Consider the following 27,947-nt stretch of genomic DNA (forward strand, 5'->3'; position numbering starts at 1 on the left):
CTATATAATTTCATATCTGCCCAGGACTTGTCTTAAAAATATCAGCCTGATGAATCACTGATCAGGATAAACTAGTTTATGTCCAACCACTTAAAGCAGTCTTTGCATTAGGAAAAAATGATTAACAAAATGTTCCCAGCCTCAAAGAATAAATCTCCAATGGTAAAATTCCAGATACTTTGGTTTTGGGTAGGGGATTATTTGGGTCAGAGAAGTTTCGGCAGCACAGGACTACAACTAGAAAGATATCAGTAGTAGTAAATATCGATAACCTCAGATATGAAGATGACACCACCCTTATGGCAGAAAGTGAAGAAGAACTAGAGAGCCTCTTGATGAAAGTGAAAGAGGAGAGTGAAAAAGTTGGCTTAAAGCTCTACATTCAGAAAACTAAGATCATGGCATCTGGTCCCATCACTTCACGGCAAATAGATGTGGAAACAGTGGCAACAGTGGCTGACTTTATTTTCTGGGCTCCAAAATCACTGCAGATGGTGACTGCAGCCATGAAATTAAAAGACGCTTACTCCTTGGGAGGAAAGTTATGACCAACCTAGACAGCATATTAAAAAGCAGAGATATTACTTTGCCAACAAAAGTCCATCTAGTCAAGGCCATGGTTTTTTCATTAGTCATGTATGGATGTGAGAGTTAGACTGTGAAGAAAGCTGAGCGCTGAAGAATTGATGCTTTTGAGCTGTGGTGTTGGAGAAGACTCTTGAGAGTCCCTTGGACTGCAAGGAGATCCAACCAGTCCATCCTAAGGGAGATCGATCAGTCCTGGGTGTTCATTGGAAGGACTGCTGTTGAAGCTGAAACTCCAATACTTTGGCTACCTGATGCGAAGAGCTAACTCATTTAAAAAGACCCTGATGCTGGGAAAGATTGAGGGGCAGGAGGAGAAGGAGACAACAGAGGATGAGATGGCTGGATGGCATCACTGACTCGATGGACTTGAGTTTGAGTAAACTCCAGGAGTTGTTGGTGGATAGGGAGGCCTGGCGTGCTGCAGTCCATGGGGTCACAAAAAGTCAGACACGACTGAGCGACTGAACTGAACTGAACTATCTTCTACTCTATTTCATAAATTTTGGTCAGGAGATCATTTGTGTTACAATCACCATATACCTGTTTTTAAAAACACCAAACCAGTTTCTAGGCCCAATCCCAGAGTCATTAAATCAGAATTTATTGGAGAGAGGAACTTGTACTTTAGAAAGAGAAGACAGATGGATAAACAAATATAAAGGAATATTATTATCCCAATATTGGAAATCATCAGATTATATCTTGTAGACAAAAGCTAAGGGTTTCCATGTATTAAATGACCTACCAGTATCTGTTGTGGTGTGTTAGAACAGAAACTTTGTTTTAAATTGCTGGCAGTATGTAAAGAACCCTAATTTCATCTTCTGCTCTTACCAGGCACTCCATCTTGGATCCAGAAGTTAATGTCCGTCCCGTCTCCAGCCTTCAGGACCTGTGTGATGTTGATGGGCTGCAGCAAGCTCATGACCTCCTCCATGATGACCCTGGCCTTGTCAGAGCCAGTGAACTTTAGCCCAGAGGGTAAGAAGGTTCCCAGGTCAGACTCCATCACGAGGCTGTAGTTGGAACTATTTGCCTAAACAAAAGAGATAAGTGTTTGGTTCGTATCTGCTGCATCTCTGCTTTCTCTTTGGGAGTTACTGAAAAAACAACAATCAGAGACTTTATCTCCTCACTAGTTGTTGCCAAAACACATGAGGCTCTGCTGGACTTGGGGTCTGTTCTGCATATTACTAACAGTTCTGAGATGCAAGCTTACTCATCCTGGGATCTGCCAAATTTGAGTTGACTTGGAAAGATTTTCTTTAAATTCAATGAAAATAAATATAAAGTTCCATATTAAAATCACTCAATTATTGCTATTATCAATAATATTCTTTCAATTAATTTTCTTAACAGCTTAATTTGTACCAGATACAATTCCTTTTCTACAGTGGGGATCTCCAGATAGCATTAGCCATGTTTAGGCCAAAAAAAGGTATGCTCTGTGGGCCTATTTCGCTGCACCTCTTTCCTCTTGATGGACATCCTGTCTTATTTTAATTGTGGATTCTACAAAGGCTTAAAAGCATCAAACCGACAGGTTTGTCTCGGGTTTCTGATTCTGTTGTTGTGCCATCTGTTGAGTCCCCAGGGAGGGAGGTAATAGAATGCCAGTGAAATGATGCTCTCTCTGGGGTACAACTGTAGAACTCTAAACCCCAGCAGCTCTGCCAGGCGGCTGAGTGTGTAAACTTTTTCCAAATAAAGTCTGGTGAGAAAGCACAGTGATTTCATGTAGCCAATATTGTCACAGCAAGAGCCTAGAAGAGGCCCTCATCAGATTGCACAGCTCAATTGCCACCCGGCCCAAAGACTTTCAAGTTTAAGGTTGTTTCAAGTTTAAAGTGGCCTGGCCATCTATTTCTCAGGAACCATTCTTTTCTTCAAGACTGACCAAATACTACCTTGGTCAAGTTATTCTCAAGCTGGCATCGTCATTACTCACCTAGTAAAAATCAATAATGACATTTTTACATTGCTTTCAGAGGGCTTTCATGTTTGCAATCTCCTTTGATTTTTTTCCATGACCCATAAAGTAGACAGGGCAGTTTTACCATTGATAGTGGTTTATAGAAAAGAGACTGAGGATCAGAGAGGTTAGGTGACTTGCTCAAAGTCACACAGTTGGCAAATGAGAGAGCTGGGTCTGAAATACTGTGCTTTCCAAAACTCCACACTGCTATAGCTAGCATGGAGTTACACCTGCTCTGAATTAGAATGATTTTTCACTTGCATAACAATTTCAGGGTTGCATAATTATTTTTTTCTTTTGTAAAACAGATACTTTTTATAATGATTTCCTATTGCCGTGGACGGGCACTGTTGTTACAACAGCAAGAACAGTGGTGGGTTCTAAAGAAGGACATTTCTAGTGTTTATAGGACTGAACTTTGTGATCCTTGGATACCTATTCTGTTGTCATTGATGATGAGAAGGCTGACAAAGCAGAAGTCTGTTGGTATTTCCACTTTCACGTCTAAGGAATTTCTGTCTTCATGGTGATTTTCAGAGAAAGACCAAGGCAATTATGATTAAAAACAAAACAAAACACTTTTCTCTGTTTTCAGCTGTGGCTACTGCAAGAAGGTAGCATCATTAAGAGTTTAGAACAAGCAGAAATACTTGCATTAATGTATTACATTCAGGGCTCATCCAGCTAGCACACTGGTGTTGGTCAACAAGTTGATATGAATTCGGCAGGGTTAACCCTGTCCCCTTATGTGCCCACTGCTCCCACCCCAAATTCTTTTCCTCCCCTATAAAAATGAGAAAAGAAATAGCACAATATATCTTCAAATAAAGACAGAGTTAGGTAATGTCTGTGAGGGTTCCCATGCTTCTCACAGACTCCCATCCTTCCAATAAGAAAATTACCCAATTTGCTCCTGACTATATACGTTTTAGTTGAAAGTAGAGCCAGGTAGTGATTTGGGCATCAGACTGGTGAGGCGCGCTCAGCCCTGGACCCACTCAGCTCTACTCCTGGCTCAACAACCGACCTGCTGGACTGCCGAGAGGAGTGTCTGGCCTCTCTCTCTGTCCCCAAGTCATGATGCCTTGACCTTTAGCATCTCCATCTGTAGGCTGGAACAAATGCTTTTTTCCAGGCTTAGACAGTGGTAAAGAACACGCCTGCCAGTGCAGGAGGTGTAAGAGGTGCTGGTTCAATGCCGGGGTTGAGAAGATCTCCTGGAGGAGCACAGTAACCCACTCCAGTATTCTTACTTGGAGAATCCCATGCACAGAGGAGCCTGGTGGGCTACAGTCCACGGGATCACAAAGAGTCAGACACAACTGAAGCAACTGAGCATGCACTCAAGCTTGAACAGTGAGCCCGGGCACATGGAACTTTGAGGGTCTTCAAAGAAAAGATCTTCGTGGACCACAGTGAAAGTGGTGGTGTGAGCTGAACTTGTCCAAGCTCCTTACAAAATATGCACGAAGGGCTTCTTGGCCCTCTACACCTGCAAATGAACAAGGGCCTGGGTATCCCACCATGTGTGAATGGTACCATGCGATGCCAGGATGCTGATAGGAATGTTGAGATTAATTTAAATAAGGGCGCTTTCAAAGGTGTCAGATGCTATGTGGCAATAGGTTTAGCACAGGGATAACAAGTATGGGCCCTGGGACTATTCAGTCTGAGTTTAATCCTCAGACTGACCAGTCATGAGCTCTGTGACTCTGGGCAGTCTGTGTGACTTCTCAGTTTCTTCTGCCATGAAATGGGGATAATGATGGCACCCCAGTACTGGTCTTACCATTAAAGATCCATACTTCTCAGGTTTTCAAGAAAGGACTCCATATAAACCATTCTGATAGCTGCATATAATGATAACCAGTATCATTTTTGCAGTGCTTCCAACATGCCAGACACTGTGTGACATGCCTTATAGCTTAGCCCAGGTGATGCTTATCATCATTCTATAAGTGCCGTTATATTTCTCATTTCACAGATGAAGCAACTGAGGTCTGGTCAGGTTAACTAACTTCCCCAAGCTTACCTAGCTAGTGAGTGGAGTGGTCAGAAAACCTAGCTAGTGAGTGGAGTGGTCAGAATTCAAGCCCAGAGGTCTGCTTCCCCAAGACTGTGGGCTCAGCCCCTTCAATACTCTGTCTGCTCATGCTTACTTCCAATTGTCAGGCCACAGGTCCTTGCTTTTAATTAAAAAATACAAAGACTGTAGTCAAACAAATGTACAGAGTTTAAAATATTCTTGCATGATCACAATACAAAATCTGTTTGGACAGAATTTATTGTCCCTGCTAACAAAGTAATTTGATTAGGCAAAGAGAAGATTGAAAACAAAAACAAAAACAAAAGCCTTGCTCCACCATTTCCTACCAACTAGGAATAAAAAGCCTAAAATAATAAAATATCTTTTTCAACCCCAATTAGACAGGATGTGCAGATTTCAGTAAATCAGAATTCTGTCGTAGGTAGAGACGTGCTAGATTTCTATTCATGTAGGATTTTATTAGCTGTTGCTAACATGACGGCAGCAGTCTATTGTTGTCTATTTATATATAAACATTTCCATATGTTTCAACAAGCAACTAAGAAAACAAACCACCCACCATCCATGACACTGCTTTTCCTCCTCATCGATGGCATCATTGTCTAATCGTTAGCACATGGCCAAAAAACTGGGAAAACAAAACATCTCTGCACAAAGAAACTGGGATGAGTAAGCCGGGTCACAGGGATGTTACAACTGCTGCTTCTCAGAATGTGTTGTCGCAAACATCCGTGTCCCTCACTACGCTATGGGCCACTGGGGACACACTCGGTGTCGACTTGGAAAGCTGATTATAGCTAGTGACAGTGGAGCGACCCATGCTGGTTTCTCTCGACCCACTTCTGCACACAAAACAAAATATCCATCCTCGTACTTACGGGATGTAGGGAGAAACCTCCCTTCTGGAGACTGAACGCTTTATTGCTGAGATAACCAGCACCGATTGAGGCAAACGTATAGATGGGGAGGCTGAGAAGCTCAGTGACAAGCTCAGATACTACGTGTAAACTCCTCGTCCTGCTCTCTTAATGAGGAGAAAGACCTCTTTCTTAAGAGCCATGGAAACTGTCCTTCATTGCCCTCCAATGGACATCATGCAATGCAGAGAAAAGCTGCTGGCTAACCATCGGGGCTGCTCGAGTAGTTAATATCTGCTTAGGGCTGAAGATTCATACGTTTGTTTTGTGCTAGAATCACATCCTATCACTTCTTTTCTTTTCTTAAGGGTCAGCTTACTCTGCCAAAGAACAATTTGGTAACCATTAGCATTCTTTGGGTGCAACCCAAGATTAGAAAGTAGAACAATGTTTAAAATACATATTGCATATTTTCAAATGCTTACTTCCTAACATAAACACAAGGGTGATGTTTGTGTTCTTTGCTTTTATAAAACTCCAGATAATTCTTCTTCAGAAACATAGATTCAAGCTCGACATCTCCTCTCCTCCCAAACTTGGCATCATTTTTTTTGTTTTAAAGCTTTTATTTTCTCATAACCTAGGCAACCTGTCTTTAGTTTTGAACGAAAATCGTAATCCCCAAAATCAAACGATGAGAAAAAGAGGCTCCTAATTATTTGAATTAATCATTTAGCCTCCTTAGTTCAATCTTCGAAGAAGTAAACACACCCCCCTCCCCCGCCGCCCCCAACACAGGGCAATCAGTCTCGGTACCACGTCGCTTCTCCAGTAAAAGTTAATATTTTACAGATGACGGTTGTGACGCTGTTTGGTCAGGTGGTAAACTCAAAACAAGTTCTCAGAAGGAATCATCCTATGAGACCATGCGCTGAGTTGCTACAGTCATCTTCTCCAGCGCAGCCAGTGACTCTGGGATTCCCATTTCAAAGGGTATATAAATGGGGTAGGGGAGTGTTTCGTGGAGCTTTAGGTCAAACACCTGTCATGACGAGGTGATAGGAAAAGAGGTTCCTCCCTGCTGGGCAAAACCAAGAAGAGGTTTTCCTTTCTGGTCATGTCTACCCCGAGGTTCAGACTTTTATTTCTGGCGCTCGCCAGCATTCAGTTTTGAACAACCTTGGGGACCCAGTGGGGAGAGTCAGGAAAGAGAGGATGACAAGGTGGAGGACCATAGGCTATTTGTATTTGACAGTTAAACTGGCTGTGGCTTGGGAGAAGGGGCAGTCTTGGTTAAGTTACACTGGTACTAAAATCGCAGACACCTACTGTGGTTTAGCCACCATGCAGCCTGGAGATGGCAAGGAATAAATGGCTTCCGGAGACCCCTTTCCAGCCCTATCATTCTATATGTGCACAGAAGGTTTCTCTTGTGAGTCAAACCTGTGTTTTCAGGCAATCCAATTTTCACAGTGTTGCGCCAAGCACTCTAGATCTCAGTGAATTCTCTTGAGCTGGTTAAGGCCCACGTATAGCCCTTAAACTTATGGAAAACACATGATCCCTCTATAAATGTCACTATGGTAACAACAGTGACTCGGAAGGCTGAAAGATACGGCATAAACATAGGCTAAAAGAAATAAGAATTTTATTTCTATTATAGTGGAACTATGACTGTATTCACATTTCTATGAGGAATAAAAATGACCCAGTAACCAGAGTATTTGGTAGAAAGGCTTAAGAGCTTACATGGTAGCTCATTGTCTATCTCAGCTTTTAATTTTATTCCTGCATGTTGAAGCAATATAATCAGTAGCTGAAATCAGTGGGACTCATAATCTCCACAATTAAATTTTGATTCCTTTAACATAATACATTGCCCAAGTGTTTGGCGTTGCTAGTTTCATACACATTTCAATAAGCAGCTGTAAAGAGAAATCTCCAACACAGCTGGCTTTGTGAAAGCAGCTGCTTCTGCCTCTTTCATTCTCCATCCCTCTCTCAACCTCCTCCCTCGCGTGGATTTTCCCTGTCTCCTCTTGTATCTGCCATGCTGCATCAAGGTGTAAGAACTAAATTGTTTAAAAGAGGATCCCTTCCTTCGTCTGACCTTTCTTCTCTGACACTGTTACATGCTTAATAGGCACAGAGACGTGTTTCTGGTTTTGGACAGAGGGGTCTTATCAGCCAAGACAGAGCTTTTGAGTTGACTTCAAACCAGTCCTCTTCTCTTGGCTGGAAATCCCACGGCAGCTTCTTTAAATCCCTATTCAAGGTTACAACTGATAAGGAGTTCCTTTTCTTATGTGTAGACAGGTTATTTCTTTTTAAAAATAATAGTGCTTATTTTTATGTCCTGCAAAAATAGGCTACTTTATAATCTGGAACTGAGATATTTATGCGATCCAATGGCGTATCACATTAAAGCACGGTTAATCACGAGTTCTCCTTTTCCACAGCCGGTAGATGAGCACTTAGAGCATGTTTGGATTATGATAACATCCTCAAATGCTTTATTTGATCAAGCATTCTTTACTAATATTAGTAAAGATGCCAAACACAGCTTTAAAAGTAATTTTATGTTTTTAAACATGACTTATTTTCTCTCAGAAGCACAACGGTGGGTCTGCAACCTCATGAAAGACAACTGTACCCAAATATGAGCTTCAAGGCTCTGGCTGTACTCAAGACTTCACGCTCTGCCTCTCCCCTCGCCTTCCATTTCTAACACTCCAGACCCCTGTCTAATGCGCTGTGCTGTCACACTTTATTCAATTTGTTTTTTATATCCACCTTGCTCCTGAAAGAATTCAAGTCTTCCTATAAGACACTAATTGACAGAATTGATGCTTTTGGACTATGGTGTTGGAGAAGACTCTTAAGAGTCCATTGGACTTCAGGGAGATCCAACCAGTCCATCCTAAAGGAAATCAGTTCTGAATGTTCATTGGAATGACTGACGCTGAAGCTGAAACTCTAATATTTTGGTCATGTGATGCGAAGAACCGACTCATTGGAAAAGACCCTGATGCTGGGAAAGACTGAAGGCGGGAGGAGAAGGGGATGACAGAGGATGAGATGGTTGGATGGCATCACTGACTCTATGGACATGAATTTGAGTAAGCTCCTGGAGTTGGTGATGGACAGGGAAGCCAGGCACGCTACAGTCCATGGGGTCGCATAGAGTTGGACACAACCGAGCGACTGAGCTTAGAACTTATAAGACACTAATACTATATTTTATAAGTACTGTAAACTCGAGAACCAAAAAAATGCCCTGAAGACAGGGATTGAATCTGTGTGGATCTCTACCACACTTCTAGCTTAAATAACAGAGCTCAGTACATGGTGGGTGCTCAATAAATATGTGAGGAGAAATAAGGTCACAACTGGGAAAATCTGACATGATACCCCAACAGCAACTTTGGAGATGTAACTTAGCTAGTGCTGCCAAGGTAAGAGGAAAAGACAATGTGCTACGAAGCTCTCATTACTTAGGAAAAGAAAGGATATCACCAGCTCCTTGGAAAACTTATTTCAGCTCCAGATTATCCTGTTTTTAACAGTTTTGCCAGCAATCAGTTCTGAGAGGAATTGCCACATGGTTCTTTCTATGAGGAACATTGAACAAAATTATGAAAGAGTCTCCAATAGCAGTTTTTTAAAAAGAGGCAGAAACTCCTTTCATAACACTGTTTCCTAAATATTGATCCTCAATTAAATCCAAAAGCAAAATATTAAGTCACACTTCAGTAAAGCTGTTTCTTTAGGAAGCAAACTGTATTTATTTAACAGTTACTGAGGCAGAAACCGAACTGGATGACCATACCTCCCTGTTTGCTCTGGGCAGTCTGTCTGTCATGGTATGATTATTAATGGTGCCTAATTTTTCTAACTCACTCTCAAATATCAATTGTCCCTCCTAGCATTTTTGTAGAAGTTAGTGAAAATTCCAAGATTGAGATCATTTAGCATTAAATTGCAAATATTTGGTGGCGCTGAACTGGTCACTTGCTGATTCCTGCAAACACTTTCTTCCCTTGGCTTCCGGGACCTTAGACTCTTTGCTGTCCTCACACATCACTGGGTGTGCCTCCTCAGTTTCCTTGGCTGGCTTCCTCATCCTTCTGATCTTTAGATATTGAGGTGGTCAAAAACAGACAAGAGGGCTTGTTTTCCTAGTCTCTTCTTGGAATAGTGTTTGGACCCTGATGGCAGGGACTTCTCTATTATGTTTAGTACTTATGATTGATTATTTGATGGTTATAAACCCTCCCACTCCCTGTATATATTTCCTTTTCCAATGTAAATGTAACATTCCTTTCAGCAGGAGGTACAATTCTCTTCCCCCATGCTCTGAATGTAGGCTGGTCCCGTGCCTTTCTTTGACCAAGAGACTCTAGCAGAAGTGACCATTTGTGACTTCAGAGCATGGGCCGAAAGAAGGCTTACAGCTGCCACCTTGACCTGTTGCTGCCCTAAGACTGACATGTAAAGAAGCCCGGGGTACCACGTGGGAAGATCAGCCTAGATGACAGCCAGCCCAGTCCCAACTTCTGTAAGTTGGACCATCTTTGATCACCCAGCCCAGGCAAGCTGTCATGTGACTACAAGCTGAGTGACCAGGTAAGATGCAGGATACTCAGTTAAATTTTAAGTTTTTAGTATAAGAACATCCTATGTGATATTTGGAAGCATATAAGAGCCTTTTGATGAAAGTGAAAGAGGAGAGTGAAAAAGTTGACTTAAAGCTGAACATTCAGAAAACGAAGATCATGGCATCCAGTCCCGTCACTTCAAGGCAAATAGATGGGAAAACAGCGGAAACAGAGGCAGACTTTATATTTCTAGGCTCCAAAATCACTGAAGATGGTGCCTGCAGCCATGAAATTAAAAGACGCTTACCCCTTGGAAGGGAAGTTATGGCCAACGTAGACAGCATATTAAAAAGCAGAGATATTACTTTGCCAACAAAGGTCCATCTGGTCAAGCCTGGGTTTTTCCAGTAGTCATGTATGGATGTGAGAGTTGGACTATAAAGAAAGCTGAGTGCTGAAGAACTGATGCTTTTGAACTGTGGTGTTGGAGAAGATGCTTGAGAGTCCCTTGGACTGCAAGGAGATCCAACCAGTCCATCCTAAAGGAGACCAGTCCTGGGTGTTCATTGGAAGGACTGATGCTGAGGCTGAAACTCCAATCCTTTGGCCACCTGCTGTGAAGAGCTGACTCATTTGAGAAGACCATGATGCTGTGAAAGATTGAAGGTGGGAGGAGAAGGGGACGACAGAGGATGAGATGGTTGGGTGGCATCCTTGACTCAATGGACATGAGTTTGTGTAAACTCTGGGAGATGATGATGGACATGGAGGCCTGGTGTGCTACAGTCCATGGGGTCACAAAGAGTCGGACACAACTGAGTGACGGAACTGAACTGAACTGAGGCTCCCTAATTACAGGGAACTCCTTAATGACAGGGTACCTGAAACACGAAGAACATGTAATAGGTTCTCAATAAATATGTGTTGAATGAGTGGATATTCTATATTATTGATTCAAAGAAGATTCATATGTTTATATATAACTTGGATATGTGGAAAGGTATTGAATTTTTATCATTAAAAAATTAAAAAGTCTGGTTGTAATCTTGCCCATGTGTTAGAACCCTCTTCTGCTGACATGGGTTTAGGAGCAAATCTAAAAAACATTCTCAAAAAGCACCTTCAGATATGGTGAAATGCCCAATTACTTGCTTACTTGAATTTCCAGAATTCTTCACCAAAAGAATGAAAGAAATTATCTTGGCCAGTAAGAATCTGGGGGCAAGAGTTACTAGTTATTTGGTTTTATGATTAAAGTAGCCTCAAGTTGTCCATAGACGATTGAATTGAACCTCATAGAAGGCTGAACAAAACCATCTCAATCAAACAAAATCAACTGAGTTGTTGAATGGAATGGTGGAGCATCCAAATGCCTTAAGGGGCCAGTGGCTATGAGGGCCCTGGGGGAAGGAAAAGAGAGATGGAAACTGAATCAGGAGTAGGGAGAGAATAGCCCGGACAGAGTGATTTCCAATGATTTTGATAAGGATGGGATGAAGGAGACCTATGGAGAATGCTAACTCAACAGACTTGTTCAGTCACTCAGTCATGTCCCACTCTTTGAGACCCCATGGACTGTAGCCCACCAGGCTCCTCTGTCTATGGGGTTTTCCAGGCAAGAATACTGGAGTGGGTTGCCATTTCCTACTCCAGGGGAACTTCCTCACCCAGGGATCGAACCCATGTCTCCTGCATTGGCAGGTTATTCTTTATGGCTGAGCCACCAGGGAAGCCCATAGCCCTGGGGACTAGAGGCTCTTAAATCCTCTGGAGGGCAAAGATAGCATCCCTCTGTTGAAAGCGTGGAAGCTGGGTTTCCAATGGACAGGAGGCAGAGGTACCAAAAGAAGGAAAGTAGTACTGTTGATACATATGGAGAAAACTCCATAACCATGACTACCTTTAGACTTCTCCCCTAAACTCTAGTCTTTTTTACTGAGCCATGTATTTGACCTCTCCATGTGGATGTCTGATAGCTCAAACTTAACATGTCCAAAACTGAGCTCCTTATCACCTCCTCAGACCCTTCTAACCGACTCCTCCCATTCGAGTTGCTCAGGCTTCCAACTGTGGGGTCACACTGGTCGCCTTTCTCTCACATTCTATATACAATTCACCATCAGATCCTGTTGGCTCTTCCCTTAAAATATCCCTGGAGGCTAACAACTTCTCACCCCATCCACTGGTCCATGTTATTATAATCTCTCACCTGGATTATTCAGCCTTGTTCAGTTCTAGTCCGCCTTCAGTATTTGTGAACCCAGGGACCCAGACTCCTCTGTCCTCTACTATCTTCCCGAGTTTGTAAAGTTCATGTCCATTGAGTCCCTGATGCTATTTAACCATCTTATCCTCTGCTGCCCACTTCTCCTTTTGCCCTCAATCTTTCCCAGCATCAGGGTCTTTTCCAGTGAGTTTTCTCTTCCCATCAGGTGGCCAAAGTACTGGAGCTTCAGCTTCAGCATGAGTCCTACCAATGAATATTTAGAATCAATTTCCTTTAGGATTGACAGGTTTGATCTCCTTGCAGTCCAAGGGACTCTCAAGAAGTCTTCTCCAACACCACGATTCAAAAGCATCAATTCTTCAGCATTCAACCTTCTTTCTGGTCCAACTCCCATATCTGTACATGGCTACTGGAAAAACCATAGCTATGACTATATGGACCTTTGTTGGCAAAGTGATGTCTCTGCTTTTTAATATGCTGTCTAGGTTTTGTCATAGTTCTTCTTCCAAGGAACAAATGTCTTAATTTCACGGCTGTAGTCACCATCTGAAACGATTTTGGAGCCCAAGAAAATAAAATCTGTCACTTCTTCCACTTTTCCCCCTTCTATTTGCTATGAAGTGATGGGACCAGACAATGATCTCAGTTTTTTGAATGCTGAGTTTCAAGCCAGATTTTTCACTCTTCTCTTTCACCCTCATCAAGAGGCTCTTTAGTTTCTCTTCACTTTCTACCACTGGAGTGGTATCATTGAGGTTGTTGATATTACTCCTGGCACTCTTGATTCTAGCTTGTGATTCATCCAGTCTGGTCTTTTGCATGATGTACTCTGCATATAAATCATACTTCTTTCCCAATTTTGAACCAGTCAATTGTTCCATGTCTGGAACTGTTTGTTCCTTGACTTGCATATAGGTTTTTCCGGAGACAGGTGAGGGAGTCTGGTACTCTGATTTCTTAAAGAATTTTCCACAGTTGTGATCCACACAGTCAAAGGCTTTAGCTTAGTCAATGAAGCAGAAGTAGATGTTTTTCTGGAACTCCCTTGCTTTCTCCAGGATCCTATAAGTGTTGGCAATTTGATCTCTGGTTCCTCTGACTCTTCAAAACCCAGCAGGTACATCTGGAATTTGTCAGTTCATGTACCACTGAAGCCTAGCCTGAAGGATTTTGAGCACAACCTTGCTAGCGTGTGAAATGAGGGCAAACGGATGGTAGTCTCAACATTCTTTGGCATTGCCCTTCTTTTTTTTTTTTTTTAAATTAATTTATTTTAATTGGAGGCTTGCCCTTCTTTGGGATTAGAATGAATTTTTTTTTCTTCCAGTCCTGTGGCCACTGCTGAGTTTTCCTAATTTGCTGACATTTGTGTAGCATTTGAACAACATCATCTTTTATGATTTGAAATAGCTCAACTGGAATTCGGTCACCTCTACTAGCTTCGTTTGTAGTAATGCTTCCTAAGGCCTACTTGACTTCACCTCCAGGATGTCCAGCTCTAGGTGAGTGATCACATCATTGTGGTTATCTGGGTCATTAAAATCCTTTTTGTAAAGTTCTTCTGTGTATTCTTGCCACCTCTTCTTAATCTTTTCTGCTTCTCTTAGGTCCTTACCGTTTCTGTCCTTTATTGTGTCCATCCTTGCATGAAATGGTCCCTAGATATCTCGTTTTCTTGAAGAGATCTCTAGTCTTCCCCAGTCTATTGTTTTTCTCTATTTCTTTGCATTGTTCATTTAAGCAGGCCTTCTTATCTCCCCTTGCTATTCTCTGGAACTCTGCATTCAGCTGTCTATATCTTTCCCTTTCTCCCTTGCCTTTCACTTCTTTTCTTTCCTCAGCTATTTGTAAAGCTTCCTCAGACAATCACTTTGCATTCTTGCATTTCTTTTTCTTTCAGATGGTTTTAGTGACTGCCTCCTGTACAGTGTTACAAACCTACCATAGTTCCTCAGGCACTCTCTCGACCAGATCTCATCCCTTGAATCTATCTGTCATCTTTATGTATAATCATAAGGGATTTGATTCAGGTCACACCTGAATGGTCTACTTGTTTTCCCTGTGTATGTGCGCATGCTAAGTTGCTTCGGTTGTGTCTGGCTCTTTGTGACCCTATGGATTATAGCCCACCAGGGTCCCCTGTCCATGGGGATTCTACTTTATTTAATTTAACCTTGAGTTTTGCAATAAGGAGTTCATGATTTGAGCCACAGTCAGTTCTAAGTCTTGTTTTTACTGACTGTATAGACCTTTCCCATCTCTGGCTGCAAGGAACACAATCAATCTGATTTTGGTATTGACCATTTGGTCAATTTGGTCATTGACATTTGGTGATGTCCACGTGTATAGTCATCTCTTGGGTTGTTGAAAAGGGTGTTTGCTGTGACCAGCATGTTCTCCTGACAAAATTCTGTTAGACTTTCCCTGCTTCATTTTGTATTGGAAGGTCACTTTGCCTGCTTCATTTGTCTATGATTCTGGGTACCTCTTGACTTCCTACTTTTGCATTCCAACCCCCTATGATTAAAAGGACATCTTTTTTGGTGTTATCTCTAGAAGATGTTGTAGGTCTTCATAGAACTGGTCAATTTCAGCTTCTTAGGCATTGGTGGTTGGGGCATAGCGCTGGATTACTGTTATGCTGAATGGCTTGCCTTGGAAATGAATCAATATCATTCTACAGTTTTTGATGTTACACCCAAGTATTGCATTTTGGACTCTTTTGTTGACTCTGAGGGCTACTCCATTTCTTTTAAGAGATTCTTGTCCACAGTAATAGTTATAATGGTCACCTGAACTAAAATCCCCCATTCCTATCCATTTTAGTTCACTGATTCCTAAGATGTTGATATTCACTCTTGCCATCTCCTGCTTGACCACATCCAATTTACCTTGATTCACAAACCTAACATTCGAGGCTTCTTTGCAACATGGTTCTTTACAGTGTTGGGCACATCCATAGCTGGGCATCATTTCCACGTTGGCCCAGATGCTTCATTCTTTCTGAAGCTATTAGTACTTGCCCTCTACTTTTCTCCAGTAGCATATTGGACACCTTCCGACCAGGGTGCTCATCTTCCAGTGTCATATCTCTTTGCCTTTTCATACTGTCCACGAGGTTCTCTAGTCAAGAATACTGGAGTTGTTTACCACTTCTTTCTCCAGTGGACCACGCTTTGCCAAAACTCTTCACTATGACCCATCTGTCTTGGGTGGCCCTGCAGAGCATAGCTTATAGCTTGAGTTACGCAAGCCCCTTCACCATGACAAGGCTGTGATCCATGAAGGGGTATATTTTATAAAGTTTTCAAATATATAAAGTTTTATAACATCTATTATAAGGGCTAAAAACAAATCCTTCCTATAAGGCTATATAAACTAATAGCAATAAAAAATGCTCTTCAATTACCTAACTGCAAATGAAAGTTCTAAGATTCCTTCAATAATTGAATACTAAGATACTTTTATTCACAAAGCTGTACGGCCAAAGTAATCTCTCTCAGGTGAAAACAGTGCTAGAAGACATCCTTAGCAGACCCTATGTCATGGGCATTTCACCATCAAAGTTGAGAAATCCTAATGTGCAAGACTTGTCAAAATAAAATGGCCACCATGAACAGGAAGAGGAAGAATGAGCAATTACCAGCTGAACTGCCAAGGGGGCATGCACAAAGAATTTTTAAAATATTAAATAATTTTTAAAAGAAATTTTAAGGTTTGTTATGATAGAGTTAGTACAACGTGAAGCCAATAATACATGGTGTAATCGGTAAGACTCAATTACAGAAACTAATAAATGCATCCTGGGACTACTTAGAGCTCTAACAATTGCCTCTCATACTTCGTAAGTTTTAAAGTATTCAGACAAAATGAAGGAAAAATAATAAACAGATGAGGCAATTTAGCTTTGAGAAGAGTTAAGATAATTTAATAGGTATAGTTTAGATAAAAAGAGGCTAAGGAATTACAGCAATTACAGAAAAAAATCCAAACTAAGTATCTATATTGAGCTAGGGGAGGTGTAGAAAAACAATTTCCCTCATCCGAGAATAGTAATAAGCAACAGCAGTAATCACCTAAAGGTAGGAGAGGAAAACAGCAATGGTAGAAAATAGCATCAAATACATCGGAAATAATGATCATTCTGAAAAGCCACCTGAGGACCACTCAGGGGGAGACCGAACACTAAAAATGCTTGGAGGAAAGTTGAATAAAAACAGGCACAGAGACCTTGCCCCAAATTTCTCTTTGGTTATCTGCAATCTTCACCAAGGATATCATTGGTGTTTGAAGAAGGTGCAAGTGATTTTAATCCTGATGGGGTCATCTGTCTCCAAGAGGGGTGGATGCTATTGAGTTCCCATCTCAATAGTGATTGCCACTGGGGAGCCAGAGGATATTAGCATAGATGCTAACATCACTTGACACCCTTCTTGGCTATTGGGTGAAAAATATTAGGCACATTACTGAATATTCTGGGCCTCAGTTTATTCAGTTGTATCATGGGGATAATAATAGTTATTTTGCCAATTTATTCAAACCAAGAGTTCTCAACCTAGAATCCCTCGGGAGTTCATAAATTTGGAGGTGGTCCCACTTGAGTGGGAAAAAAGTATATTTTTATTTTCAATATCCTCTAACTGAAATTTAGAATTTCCTTCAATTATGAATGAAAGTAACAAATCACAGTAGTATTAGCAAAACCTGCCACTTTGTCACCAAGTAGACATCACAGATATTTTCATATCATGTTAGACTTGTAGAAATATCAAAATAATTCTTATGCTCACCACTTCTTTAAAATTACAATCATAGATAACAGTTCAAGATCTTATTTTATGCATTTAAAAATATAAAAATATCACATATTTAGTTTAAAAATTTGGTAACTGTATTTTAATAAAATTCATATCCTTGTAATACTATGCATTTTATTTTATGCTTTAAAAAATAGTTCTTGAAAAGATGTCCATAGTCTTCACCAGATTGCCAAAGTGGTCAATGAAACAAACAATAGCCACCAACCTCCACTGGGTAAGTGATAGCTTTACAATTAAGGTGATGATGATGATGGTAATCATTCCTGTTATTATTAATAAAATCACTAGAATTCACTGGCCCTGGACATCTGGATGGGAGTCTTGGTTCCGTAACATAAAGTTGAATGAGCTTGGCAGGCCGTTTAATCTCACTGAGCTTTGTATCCTCTTCAGCAAAGGAACGACTGATTTAACAAGGTTTTCCTGAAGATTATATGAATTTATTATATGTATTTATAGATATATTGTATATCAAACTATTCAGTTCTCCTGAAACTTGTCACTGTTGGTGTCACCAAGTGTCCAATACATAGAACAGTTATATAAATGATCACCCAAACCAATGACTCCTTTAAGAGCATAAGGTTAATAATTATGGCAGGACAATGGGTGGAAAGTGGACTATCTAAGGTAAATTAGGAACCAAGAAGCTACTTGAATACTAGCTTTCTGATTTTTTTTGGTACCGGGAGAAATATCAATAACCTCAGATATGCAGATGACACCACCCTTATGGCAGAAAGTGAAGAGGAACTCAAAAGCCTCTTGATGAAAGTGAAAGTGGAGAGTGAAAAAGTTGGCTTAAAGCTCAACATTCAGAAAATGAAGATCATGGCATCCGGTCCCACCACTTCATGGGAAATAGATGGGGAAACAGTGGAAACAGTGTCAGACTTTATTTTTCTGGGCTCCAAAATCACTGCAGATGGTGACTGCAGTCATGAAATTAAAAGACACTTACTCCTGGGAAGGAAAGTTATGACCAACCTAGATAGCATATTCAAAAGCAGAGACATTACTTTGCCAACAAAGGTTCGTCTAGTCAAGGCTATAGTTTTTCCTGTGGTCATGTATGGATGTGAGAGTTGGACTGTGAAGGAGGCTGAGCGCCAAAGAATTGATGCTTTTGAACTGTGGTGTTTGAGAAGACTCTTGAGAGTCCCTTGGACTCTAAGGAGATCCAACCAGTCCATTCTGAAGGAGATCAGCCCTGGGATTTCTTTGGAAGGAATGATGCTAAAGCTGAAACTCCAGTACTTTGGCCACCTCAAGTGAAGAGCTGACTCTTTGGAAAAGACTCTGATGCTGGGAGGGATTGGGGGCAGGAGGAGAAGGGGATGACAGAGGATGAGATGGCTAGATGGCATCTCTGACCCGATGGACGTGAGTGTCAGTAAACTCCGGGAGCTGGTGATGGACAGGGAGGCCTGGCGTGCTGCGATTCACGGGGTTGCAAAGAGTCGGACACGACTGAGCGACTGATCTGATCTGATCTGATTTCTACCACTGTAAAAGTCAACAGATAAACACCAAATTTCCTTGATTATAAGAATCACATTTTTCTCCTATTTTAGCATTTTGGAAATTGGAATGCACCTTGTTATTGATTGTTGGGGCTTCCCTTGTGGCTCAGATGGCAAAGAATCTGCCTGCCATGCAGGAGACCTAGTTTGACCCCTGGGTTGGGAAGATCCCCTGGAGAAGGGAATGGCAACCTGGAGAAGGGAATGGCAACCCACTCCAGTATTCTTGCTTGGAGAATTCCAAGGTCAGAGGAGCCTGGCGGGCTACAGTCTGTGGGGTCACAAAGAGTCGAACACTACTGAGTGACTAACAGTTTGTTATTGATACATTCCATAAGATACTTGCCAAATTCCAGGCAAATAAACAAATTATGCCATTTATTAGTTGTCATTATCTATGAACAAACATCATCACACACAAAGGGTCTCTGAGATTTCATTTTACACTTTGGTTATTTGCATTAGTATCAACACAGATCCCTAAATTTAAAATATTAGCCCCTCATTATTGACTAAAATTCCTGTTTCATGTATACAGAAGACTGATTTCCATATATGAAGCAAAACAATGAAAGGCAGTAGAAATTGACAGATGTTCAGGCTAAATCCTCGGAGAAGGCCATGGCACCCCACTCCAGTATCTTGCCTGGAGAATCCCATGGATGGAGGAGCCTGGTAGGCTGCAGTCCATGGGGTCGCTAAGAGTCGGACATGACTGAGTGACTTCCCTTTCACTTTTCACTTTCATGCATTTGAGAAGGAAATGGAAACCCACTCCAGTGTTCTTGCCTGGAGAATCCCAGGGACGGGGGAGCCTGGTGGGCTGCCGTCTACGGGGTCACACAGAATCGGACACGACTGAAGCGACCTAGCAGCAGCAGCAGCAGCAGCAGGCTAAATCCTAGAGTGTTCAGGGTTAGCGAAGATGGGTGTTACCAAACACGCATCATGGAGGCCTCTACTCAGGTATGGAACAATTTGTTGACAACTTCCTTAGACTTTCAAAAGAAATTGTATGACTTTCAGAAATATTAAAATTCTTAAATGGAAGAAAAAAACAACCTTAGCCCAACTGAAAATACAGAGGAAATCCTTTATTCAATATGCCTCATAATTGAACTGTCAACTGTAAGAGGCCATTGTTAGCCCCTCATCAACCTGAGTAGCACAGGTTCCACCACATGGCCTCTCACCAGACTTGAGGCCTCACTGCTCAGGGCCAAAGTGTATCCAGAGCCATCTTTAGACTTGGCGAGAACTACAAAAGTGTGAGATACTGTACCCTATTGTCAGTTTTTAAAAACTGTACATTTAATGTAGTTTTACTTTTCCTGAGGGGTTTCCCAGGTAGCGCAGTAAAGAATCTGCCTGCCAGTGCAAAAGAGGTGGGTTTGATCCCTGGGTCAGGAAGATCCCGTGGAGAAGCAAATGGCAATGCACTCCAGTGTTGTTGCCCACAGAATCCCATGGACAGAGGAGCCTGGCGGGCTACAGTCCGTGGGGTGACAATGAGTTGGAAAGGACCAAGAACACACACGTGTACATATTTTTTTTTCCTGAAAAAGCTTTATTATTTCTAATTGCACTCCTTAAAACTGATAACCCTTAAATCAAATAAATGGAGAATCAAATCTCTTCCAATCAACCCCACCAAGTCCCTCTCCAGTTTTCTCTCCCCTCTCTCAGGCCCCACCATTATTTTACAGCTTAAATTTGAGACTACAGTATTTGATATTCTGCTGTTCTAGCTGAAGAGGTGTGAGTGGTTGAGGGTTTTTGTTTTTTTTTTTATGTAAAAGGACCTCTCTTCCACCACTATTCGTACATCAACTGCTGGAGCCGTGTTTTGAGAAAGAGGAATAGTCCAGATTCTTGCAGCTGTTGGCAGCCATATCCCTTTACATTCCTTGGGTTTCACTGTCAGTAATAATTTACTCGCATAAACCTCACTACCCTACTTCAATGATAAATATTTGCTAAAATAAGGTAGTACTATACACATAAATATAGAAGGCACTTTTACTTAATCACAGTAGTCATGAGAAAAGTGCATTTCATTCCACTTGAAAATTTTAAGTGAAAGTCCACAACTGCTGGTTCTTATGAAAACCACATTAAGTTATTACTTCATGTGTGTCACTTCAATATAATGAAATAATTCGCTGAGAAATTATATTTGCATTCTCAATATTTTTGTACAATAGGAATGTAATTAATTAGGCATTAACACAGTTTAAGAGAACTGGAAGTAGAAACCTTATATACCAGCAATTATTTTTTCCATCTTCATTTGTTCCATTCTTATCTCAGTGATTCAGAAAAAAAGATGTTTAAATAGAGCCTTTCAATGGAAACCATCACTACTGTGTCCCATGTCAAGGTAATTGCCTAAATGAGTGTGAAGATAAAAATCACACGGGTGGCCAGTATTTCTGCCAAGCTCTAGTGCAAGCCAATAGACTTAGTGTTTTAGATTCTAAAGATGTGATACACTCTTGAACATATCCTTCCTTTCACTTTCCTTTCCACTTCTGTTGTATTAGACTTTGGAAGACTGAACTACTCAAGAGAGGCAGCTCTTGGTCAGGCACCTTTCAGTGAAGAAGAGCAGACACCAATCTATTCTGGCAGGTACAATTTGCCAAAAGCAGTAACAAACTGAGGTCTCAATTATGAAGAAAAGAACATAATGAAGGTATAAATTATTTTATCTCCCCACCAAGGAAAGAATAAATTAGATCCCCGTTACTTAAAAACAAAACAAATGAACAAACAGAACAAGTGCTAAAGAATGTGTTCTTTGAGTTTAATTTGTAAATAATGTTTAAATTCCTCTTTCGCAATGCACAATTCATCCCCTACTCCACAATTTGTCTTTCCTTCCTTAGTGTTTTACACAGAGATTACTAAGGCAGGGAAGGCTTAGGGTACACTAACTTTTGGAGACCTAGTGGAGATCTCATGGCTAACTTCTATTATAAGTGCTCCTCTGCTATTCTAAGTTATATCCTTAAACTAAGACGTTGCTAAGTGGACACGGCCTGCAATATGCTTATTGTATGGTAATGCTAAAAAAATACTGACAGAGTGAAATCTCTGCCCTTGGAAATCTGTAAAAATAACATAAGCAGGGATCCACCCTGGTGTATCCTCCTGACTTAGTGTTCCAGGCACAGCTATCTTGGAGCAAGTAAGCTGAACTCCATTTGTGGAGAGTTTCAGTATATTTTCCTAGGTGTCTAAGCTCAACACATGTACAAAAGATGTAAACAGATAAATATATATACTATATCCATCTCTCAAGGATCAGAGTTTTCATCTCATTTTCCTTTCTTGCAAGATTAGAGGCAGATTCCACATACACGTGTTAAAATATATTTTTCTCTTTCGGACTTACTTCACTCTGCATGACAGATTCTAGGTCCATTCACATCTCTACCAATGGCCCAGTTTTGTTTGTTTCTATGGCTGAGTAACATTCCACTGTATAAGGGCGCCGCATCTTCCTTACCACTCCTCCGGTGATGGATATTTAGGCTGCTTCCATGCCCTGGCTATTGTAAACAGCGCTGCGATGAGCACTGGGGCGCATGAGTCATTTTGAATTATGGTTTCTTTGGGTATATGCTCAGGAGTGGGATTTCTGGGTCACAGGGTAGTTCTATTTTTCGTTTTTTAAGGAAACACCATACTGTTCTCCACAGTGGCTGTACTTACATTCCTGCCAACGGTGCAGGCCGGCTCCCTTTTCTCCATATCCTCTCCAGCATTTTACTGTTTTTAGATTTTATGGTGATGAGAGTTCTGACCAGTATGAGGTGATATCTCATCGCAGTTTTGATATGCATTTCTATAATAGTTAGTGATGTCAAGCATCTTTTCATGTGTTTGTTGGCCATCTGTATGTCTTCTTTGGAGAAATGTTTGGAAGATGTCCTAAGGTGGTACCCAGGACATTCTCTGATCTGAAGTCAATCTTTTATTTATTTATTTTTTGTGTGTGTTGGCTAATTTTATTTTATTTTTTTAAATTTTATTTTATTTTTAACCTTTACAAATTGTATTAGTTTTGTCAAATATCAAAATGAATCCACCACAGGTATACATGTGTTCCCCATCCTGAACCCTCCTCCCTCCTCCCTCCCCATATCATCCCTCTGGGTTGTCCCAGTGCACTAGCCCCAAGCATCCAGTAAACAGTGAAATGATTTTAACTTTTATTAGTGTGAAGACTTTTGTATCACTAAGAGTTCTCTTTGCATTTTTTTTATTCTATCTATTGTCTAGCTAAAACATTACTTAGAAAATGCCCCAAACTAAAAGCAAATTACAGTGAATATTAAAATTTTTTTATATCATTGTAACAGGATTTAGAGAATTAACCTCAGGAACAAATAAATATATTTATTTTTACAGTCTTCAGAGAAAGGGTGAGTATAAAACATTGAGAACTATTGGTGACAGCTAATGTTATTGGTGACAGCTAATGTCTGCATGATTATACAGTATCCCTTGACCTTTATACTCCAAAATACAATAAAATATGATTCTGCGCTATATGTGTTTTAAACTAAGCATTTAGACGTGACTTCTCCATTCATCCATTCATGTGTTATTGCACCCAGCATTGCTGTTGTTCAGTCTCTAAGTCATGTCTGACTCTTTGTGACCCCAAGGACTGTAGCATGCCAGCCTTCCCTGTCCTTCACTATCTCCTGGAGTTTGCTCAGATTCAGGTTCATTGACTCAGTGATGCTATATAACCAATCTCATCCTCTGCTGCCCTCTTCTCCATTTGCCTTCAATCTTCCCCAGCATCAGGGTCTTTTCCAATGAATCAACTCCTTGCATCAGGTGGTCAAAGTACTGGAGCTTCAGCTTCAGCATCAGTCTTTCCAATGAATATTCAGGGTTGATTTCCTTTAGAATTGCCTGGTTTGATCTCCTTGCAGTCCAGGGGACTCTCCAGAGTCTTCTTCAGAACCACAGTTCGAAAGCATCAATTCTTCGGCACTCAGCCTTCTTTATGGTCCAGCTCTCACATCGGTACATGACTACTGAATGAACAATAGCTTTGACTGTATGGACCTTTGTTGGCAAGGTGATGTCTCTGCTTTTTAATATGCTGTCTAGGTTTTCTCATGGCTTTCTTCCAAGGAGCAAATGTCTTTTAATTTCACGGTTGCAGTTACCATCAGCAGTGATTTTGGAGCCCAAGAAAATAAAATCTGTCACTTCTTCCACTTCTCCCCCTTCTGTTTGCCATGAAGCGATGGGACCAGATGCTATGTTCTTCGTTTTTTGACTGTTGAGTAGTAAGCCAGCTTTTTCACTCTCCTCTTTCACACTCATCAAAACGTTCTTTCGTTCCTCTTTGCTTTCTGCTATTAGAGTGGTATCACCTGCATATCTGAGGTTGCTGATATTTCTCCTGGCAATCTTGTTTCTAGCTTGTGATTCAAGCAGCCTGGCATTTCATACAATATACTCTACATATAAGTTAAATAAACAGAGTGACAATATACAGCCTTGTCATACTCCTTACAGGAAAGACTAGAGATCTCTTCAAGAAAATTGGAGCTATAAAGGGAACATTTCATGCAAGAATGGGCATGATAAAGGACAGAAATGTTAAGGACCCAACAGAAGCAGAAGAGATTAAGAAGAGATGGCAAGAATACACAGAACTATACAAAAACTGTCTTAAAGACCCAGATAAGCATGACGGTGTGGTCACTCACCTAGAGCCAGACTTCCTGGAGTGTGAAGTCAAGTGGGCCTTCTGAAGCACTATTACGAACAAAGCTAGTGGATGTGATGGAATTCCAGCTGAGCTATTTCACATCCTAAAAGATGATGCTGTTAAATTGCTGTAGTCAATATGTCAGAAAATTTGGAAAAGTCAGCAGTGGCCACAGGACTGGAAAAGGTCAGTTTTCATTCCAGTCCCAAAGAAGGGCAATACCAAAGAATGTTTAAAGTACTGTACAATTTTGCTCATTTCACATGTTAGCAAGGTTATGCTCAAAATCCTTCAAGATAAGCTTCAGCAATACATGAGCTGAGAACATTCAGATGTATAAGCTATGTTTAGAAAAGGCAGAGGAGATCAAATTCCAGAGATCAAATTCCCAACTTTCGTTGGATCATAGAGCCAGCAAGGGAATTCCAGAAAAGCATCTACTTTTGCTTCACTGACTATGCTAAAGCTTTTGTGTCCAGCATGCCTAATAAGTTGGTATGTATATGCTTCAGACTGTGACAAGCAGATAAATGTACACACAAATGTATGTAAATCCTATATGTAAGTACACAGAGAAATGATTATGGCTCAAGTCTGGAGACAGAAGAGCTAGGTTCAGGTTCAGGCTCTGGAGCGCATGTCCATGCTGTGTAACATGGTTTTTTTTTTACTCTCTTGAGCCTTATTTTTTCAAATATCAAATAAGGAAAGCAGTACATGGTCTGACAACTGCCAGGGTCATTACTATTACCAGTGTCTATGAAAAAGTATTCAGACTTACAAATGATCATACAGATGCAAGTGATTATAATAACATCTTGTAAATAGTAAGAACATAGTACATATTTGTTTGGGAAATAGGATCTCTCAAAATTCTTGATTGTTTCTTTTCTCTCTGTAAGTCTAACCAAAAAAAATCTCTAGTGTTGCATCTCCAGATCTATTAAAAGGAACAAAGTATTTTCTCTTATATGGAAAAATTGAACAATTTTCAAAAAGCACTTTCCTCCTCTACTATTGCATTCTTTTCCCTTTGACCTTTCCTATTCAATTCAAAGGATATAACAGTTTTATTGTCTCCCATTTAGTTCTGTGGGGCATAATAAAGTCTTCCAGAGCTTTGGAGGGGAAAATACCATCCAGTCATGCCAGGGATGGGCTTGGAGGTGCATCACACAACCCCAGGTGTTAGTGAATACCTGCAGAGTCTCCTGAAATGCAAACTTACAAGTATTTAACATAGGGTCATCTGTACTTTCATGAGGAAAGGAGTACATCAAGGCTGTATATTGTCACCCTGCTTATTTAACTTATATGCAGAGTACATCATGAGAAATGCTGGGCTGGAAGAAACACAGCTGGAATCAAGATTGCCAGGAGAAATATCAATAACCTCAGATATGCAGATGACACTACCCTTATGGGAGAAAGTGAAGAGGAACTCAAAAGCCTCTTGATGAAAGTGAAAGTGGAGAGTGAAAAAGTTGGCTTAAAGCTCACCATTCAGAAAACTCAGATTATGGCATCTGGTCCCATCACTTCATGGCAAATAGATGGGCAAACAGTGGAAACAGTGTCAGACTTTATTTTTCTGGGCTCCAAAATCACTGCAGATGGTGATTGCAGCCATGAAATTAAAAGACACTTACTCCTGGGAAGGAAAGTTATGACCAACCTAGATAGCATATTGAAAAGCAGAGATATTACTTTGCTAACAAAGATCAGTCTAGTCAAGGCTATGGTTTTTCCAATGGTCATGTTTGGATGTGAGAGTTGGACTGTGAAGAAAGCCAAGCACTGAAGAATTGATGCTTTTGAACTGTGGTGTTGGAGAAGACTCTTGAGAGTCCCTTGGACTCTAAGGAGATCCAAGCAGTCCATCCTAAAGGAGATCAGTCCCGGGTGTTCATTGGAAGGACTGATGCTGAAGCTGAAACTCCAATACTTTGGCCACCTCATGCAGAGTTGACTCATTGGAAAAGACCCTGATGCTGGGAGGGATTGGGGGCAGGAGGAGAAGGGGATGACAGAGGATGAGATGGTTGGATGGCATCACTGACTCGATGGACGTGAGTCTGAGTGAACTCCGGGAGTTGGTGATGGACAGGGAGGCCTAGCGTGCTGTGATTCATGGGGTTGCAAAGAGTTGGACACGACTGAGCGACTGAACTGAACTGAACTGAAGATAGGATCATGTGTACTTTCATGAGGATGAGTTTCATTAAATGAAACTATAGAAATTTCTCAAAGTAAATTAGACTCTTTTTTAAACTAGTAATGAATATTCTGTCTAGCCTCAAAATAACTCATGTTATGAAACCAGTTTAAACCTCCTTTGAAAGGTTTTGGTAAGTTTTAAAAATTCGAATTTTTGTCTACATACATTGTGCTGTGTGGGGTATAAAAGCTCTTGAGCAATTGATTCTGAGACTTCTCCTTTAAGAGAACTCTGAAACCAAAGCAGTTTAGGCAAACTGCTGGTTGCTAGGGGTAACCTCAGCTTCCAGAATGAATAATTTTAAATGCAGTACAAGCATTTGATAAGACGATGCAAGAGTGAGATCTTCTGAAAGAAAATAAGGAATGAGAGTTCTAATCGTTTGGTTTGGAAAAAATTATATCTTTATGCTTTTAACACAAATAGATGAGTCAGAAGGAATTATAGCTATATCCTAACTGATAAGCAAGCTAGAAAGCCAGACCATAATCTACTCTATCAGGGGAGAAGTGGTATCTTTAAGACAACACAGGACTTGGGTTAATACTTATGTGAATGACCTACTGGGATGAGTTCCAGAGAGAAAGACAAAGGACTACGGGCAATACTCAGGCTGTGCTCTCAGCTGTGTCCCATGATTCTGCTTCTCAGTTCCCTGTTTGATCTCTAGTCCTGAAAGTAACACAGTTTCAGTACTACCTACTGTGACTTCTGCACACTCCTTCTCAGAGTACCAAGTAAACTCACCATCCAGTATCTGCTTTCTAGCACTGACCTTGCTGGCAGCCCTGCTAGCTTGGTTCTGCCTATTCATTCCTCAAACCATCATCAACAGACCATTTTTCAATGGTTATGTGTTATTCTAGCAGAAGTATACAAAAACTGCAGCAGCCAGAGTAGAGGACAAACTTCTAGAAAGACTTGTGCTGTTCAGTCACTAAGTCGTGTTCATCTCTTTGTGACTCCATGCACTGCAGCACGCCAGGCTTCCTTGACCTTCACTATCTCTTGGAGTTTGCACCAACTCCTGTCCATTGAGTCTGTGATGCCATCTAACCATCTCATCCTCTGTCACTCCCTTCTCCTCCTGCCCTCAATCTTTCCCAGCATCAGGGGCTTTTCCAGTGAGTCTGCTCTTCAAATCAGGTGGCCAAACTCTTGGAGCTTCAGCTTTAGCATTAGTCCTTCTAATGAATATTCAGGGTTGATTTCCTTTAGGATTGACTGGTTTGATCTCCTTGCAGTCCAAGGCACTCTTAAGAGTCTTCTCCAACACCACAGTTCAAAAACATCAATTCTTTGGTGCTCAGCTTTCCGTATGGTCCAGCTCTCACATTTGTATATGACTACT

At 41.0% G+C, this 27,947-nt stretch overlaps 1 protein-coding gene across 3 annotated transcripts in view; it reads right to left on the reverse strand.

Moving 5' to 3' along the window:
- CPQ (carboxypeptidase Q) overlaps positions 1-27,947 on the reverse strand; it is a 560,471-nt gene that overhangs the window by 84,723 nt on the left and 447,801 nt on the right. For all 3 annotated transcript variants that reach the window (NM_001076248.1, XM_005215675.3, XM_015474539.3), the window contains exon 7: positions 1,423-1,624. In NM_001076248.1, coding sequence (NP_001069716.1) covers positions 1,423-1,624 — 202 coding nt within the window. The remainder of the gene's footprint in view (positions 1-1,422; positions 1,625-27,947) is intronic.

This window comes from Bos taurus, chromosome 14 (assembly GCF_002263795.3).
Source record: "Bos taurus isolate L1 Dominette 01449 registration number 42190680 breed Hereford chromosome 14, ARS-UCD2.0, whole genome shotgun sequence".
NCBI classification, from domain to species: domain Eukaryota; kingdom Metazoa; phylum Chordata; class Mammalia; order Artiodactyla; family Bovidae; genus Bos; species Bos taurus.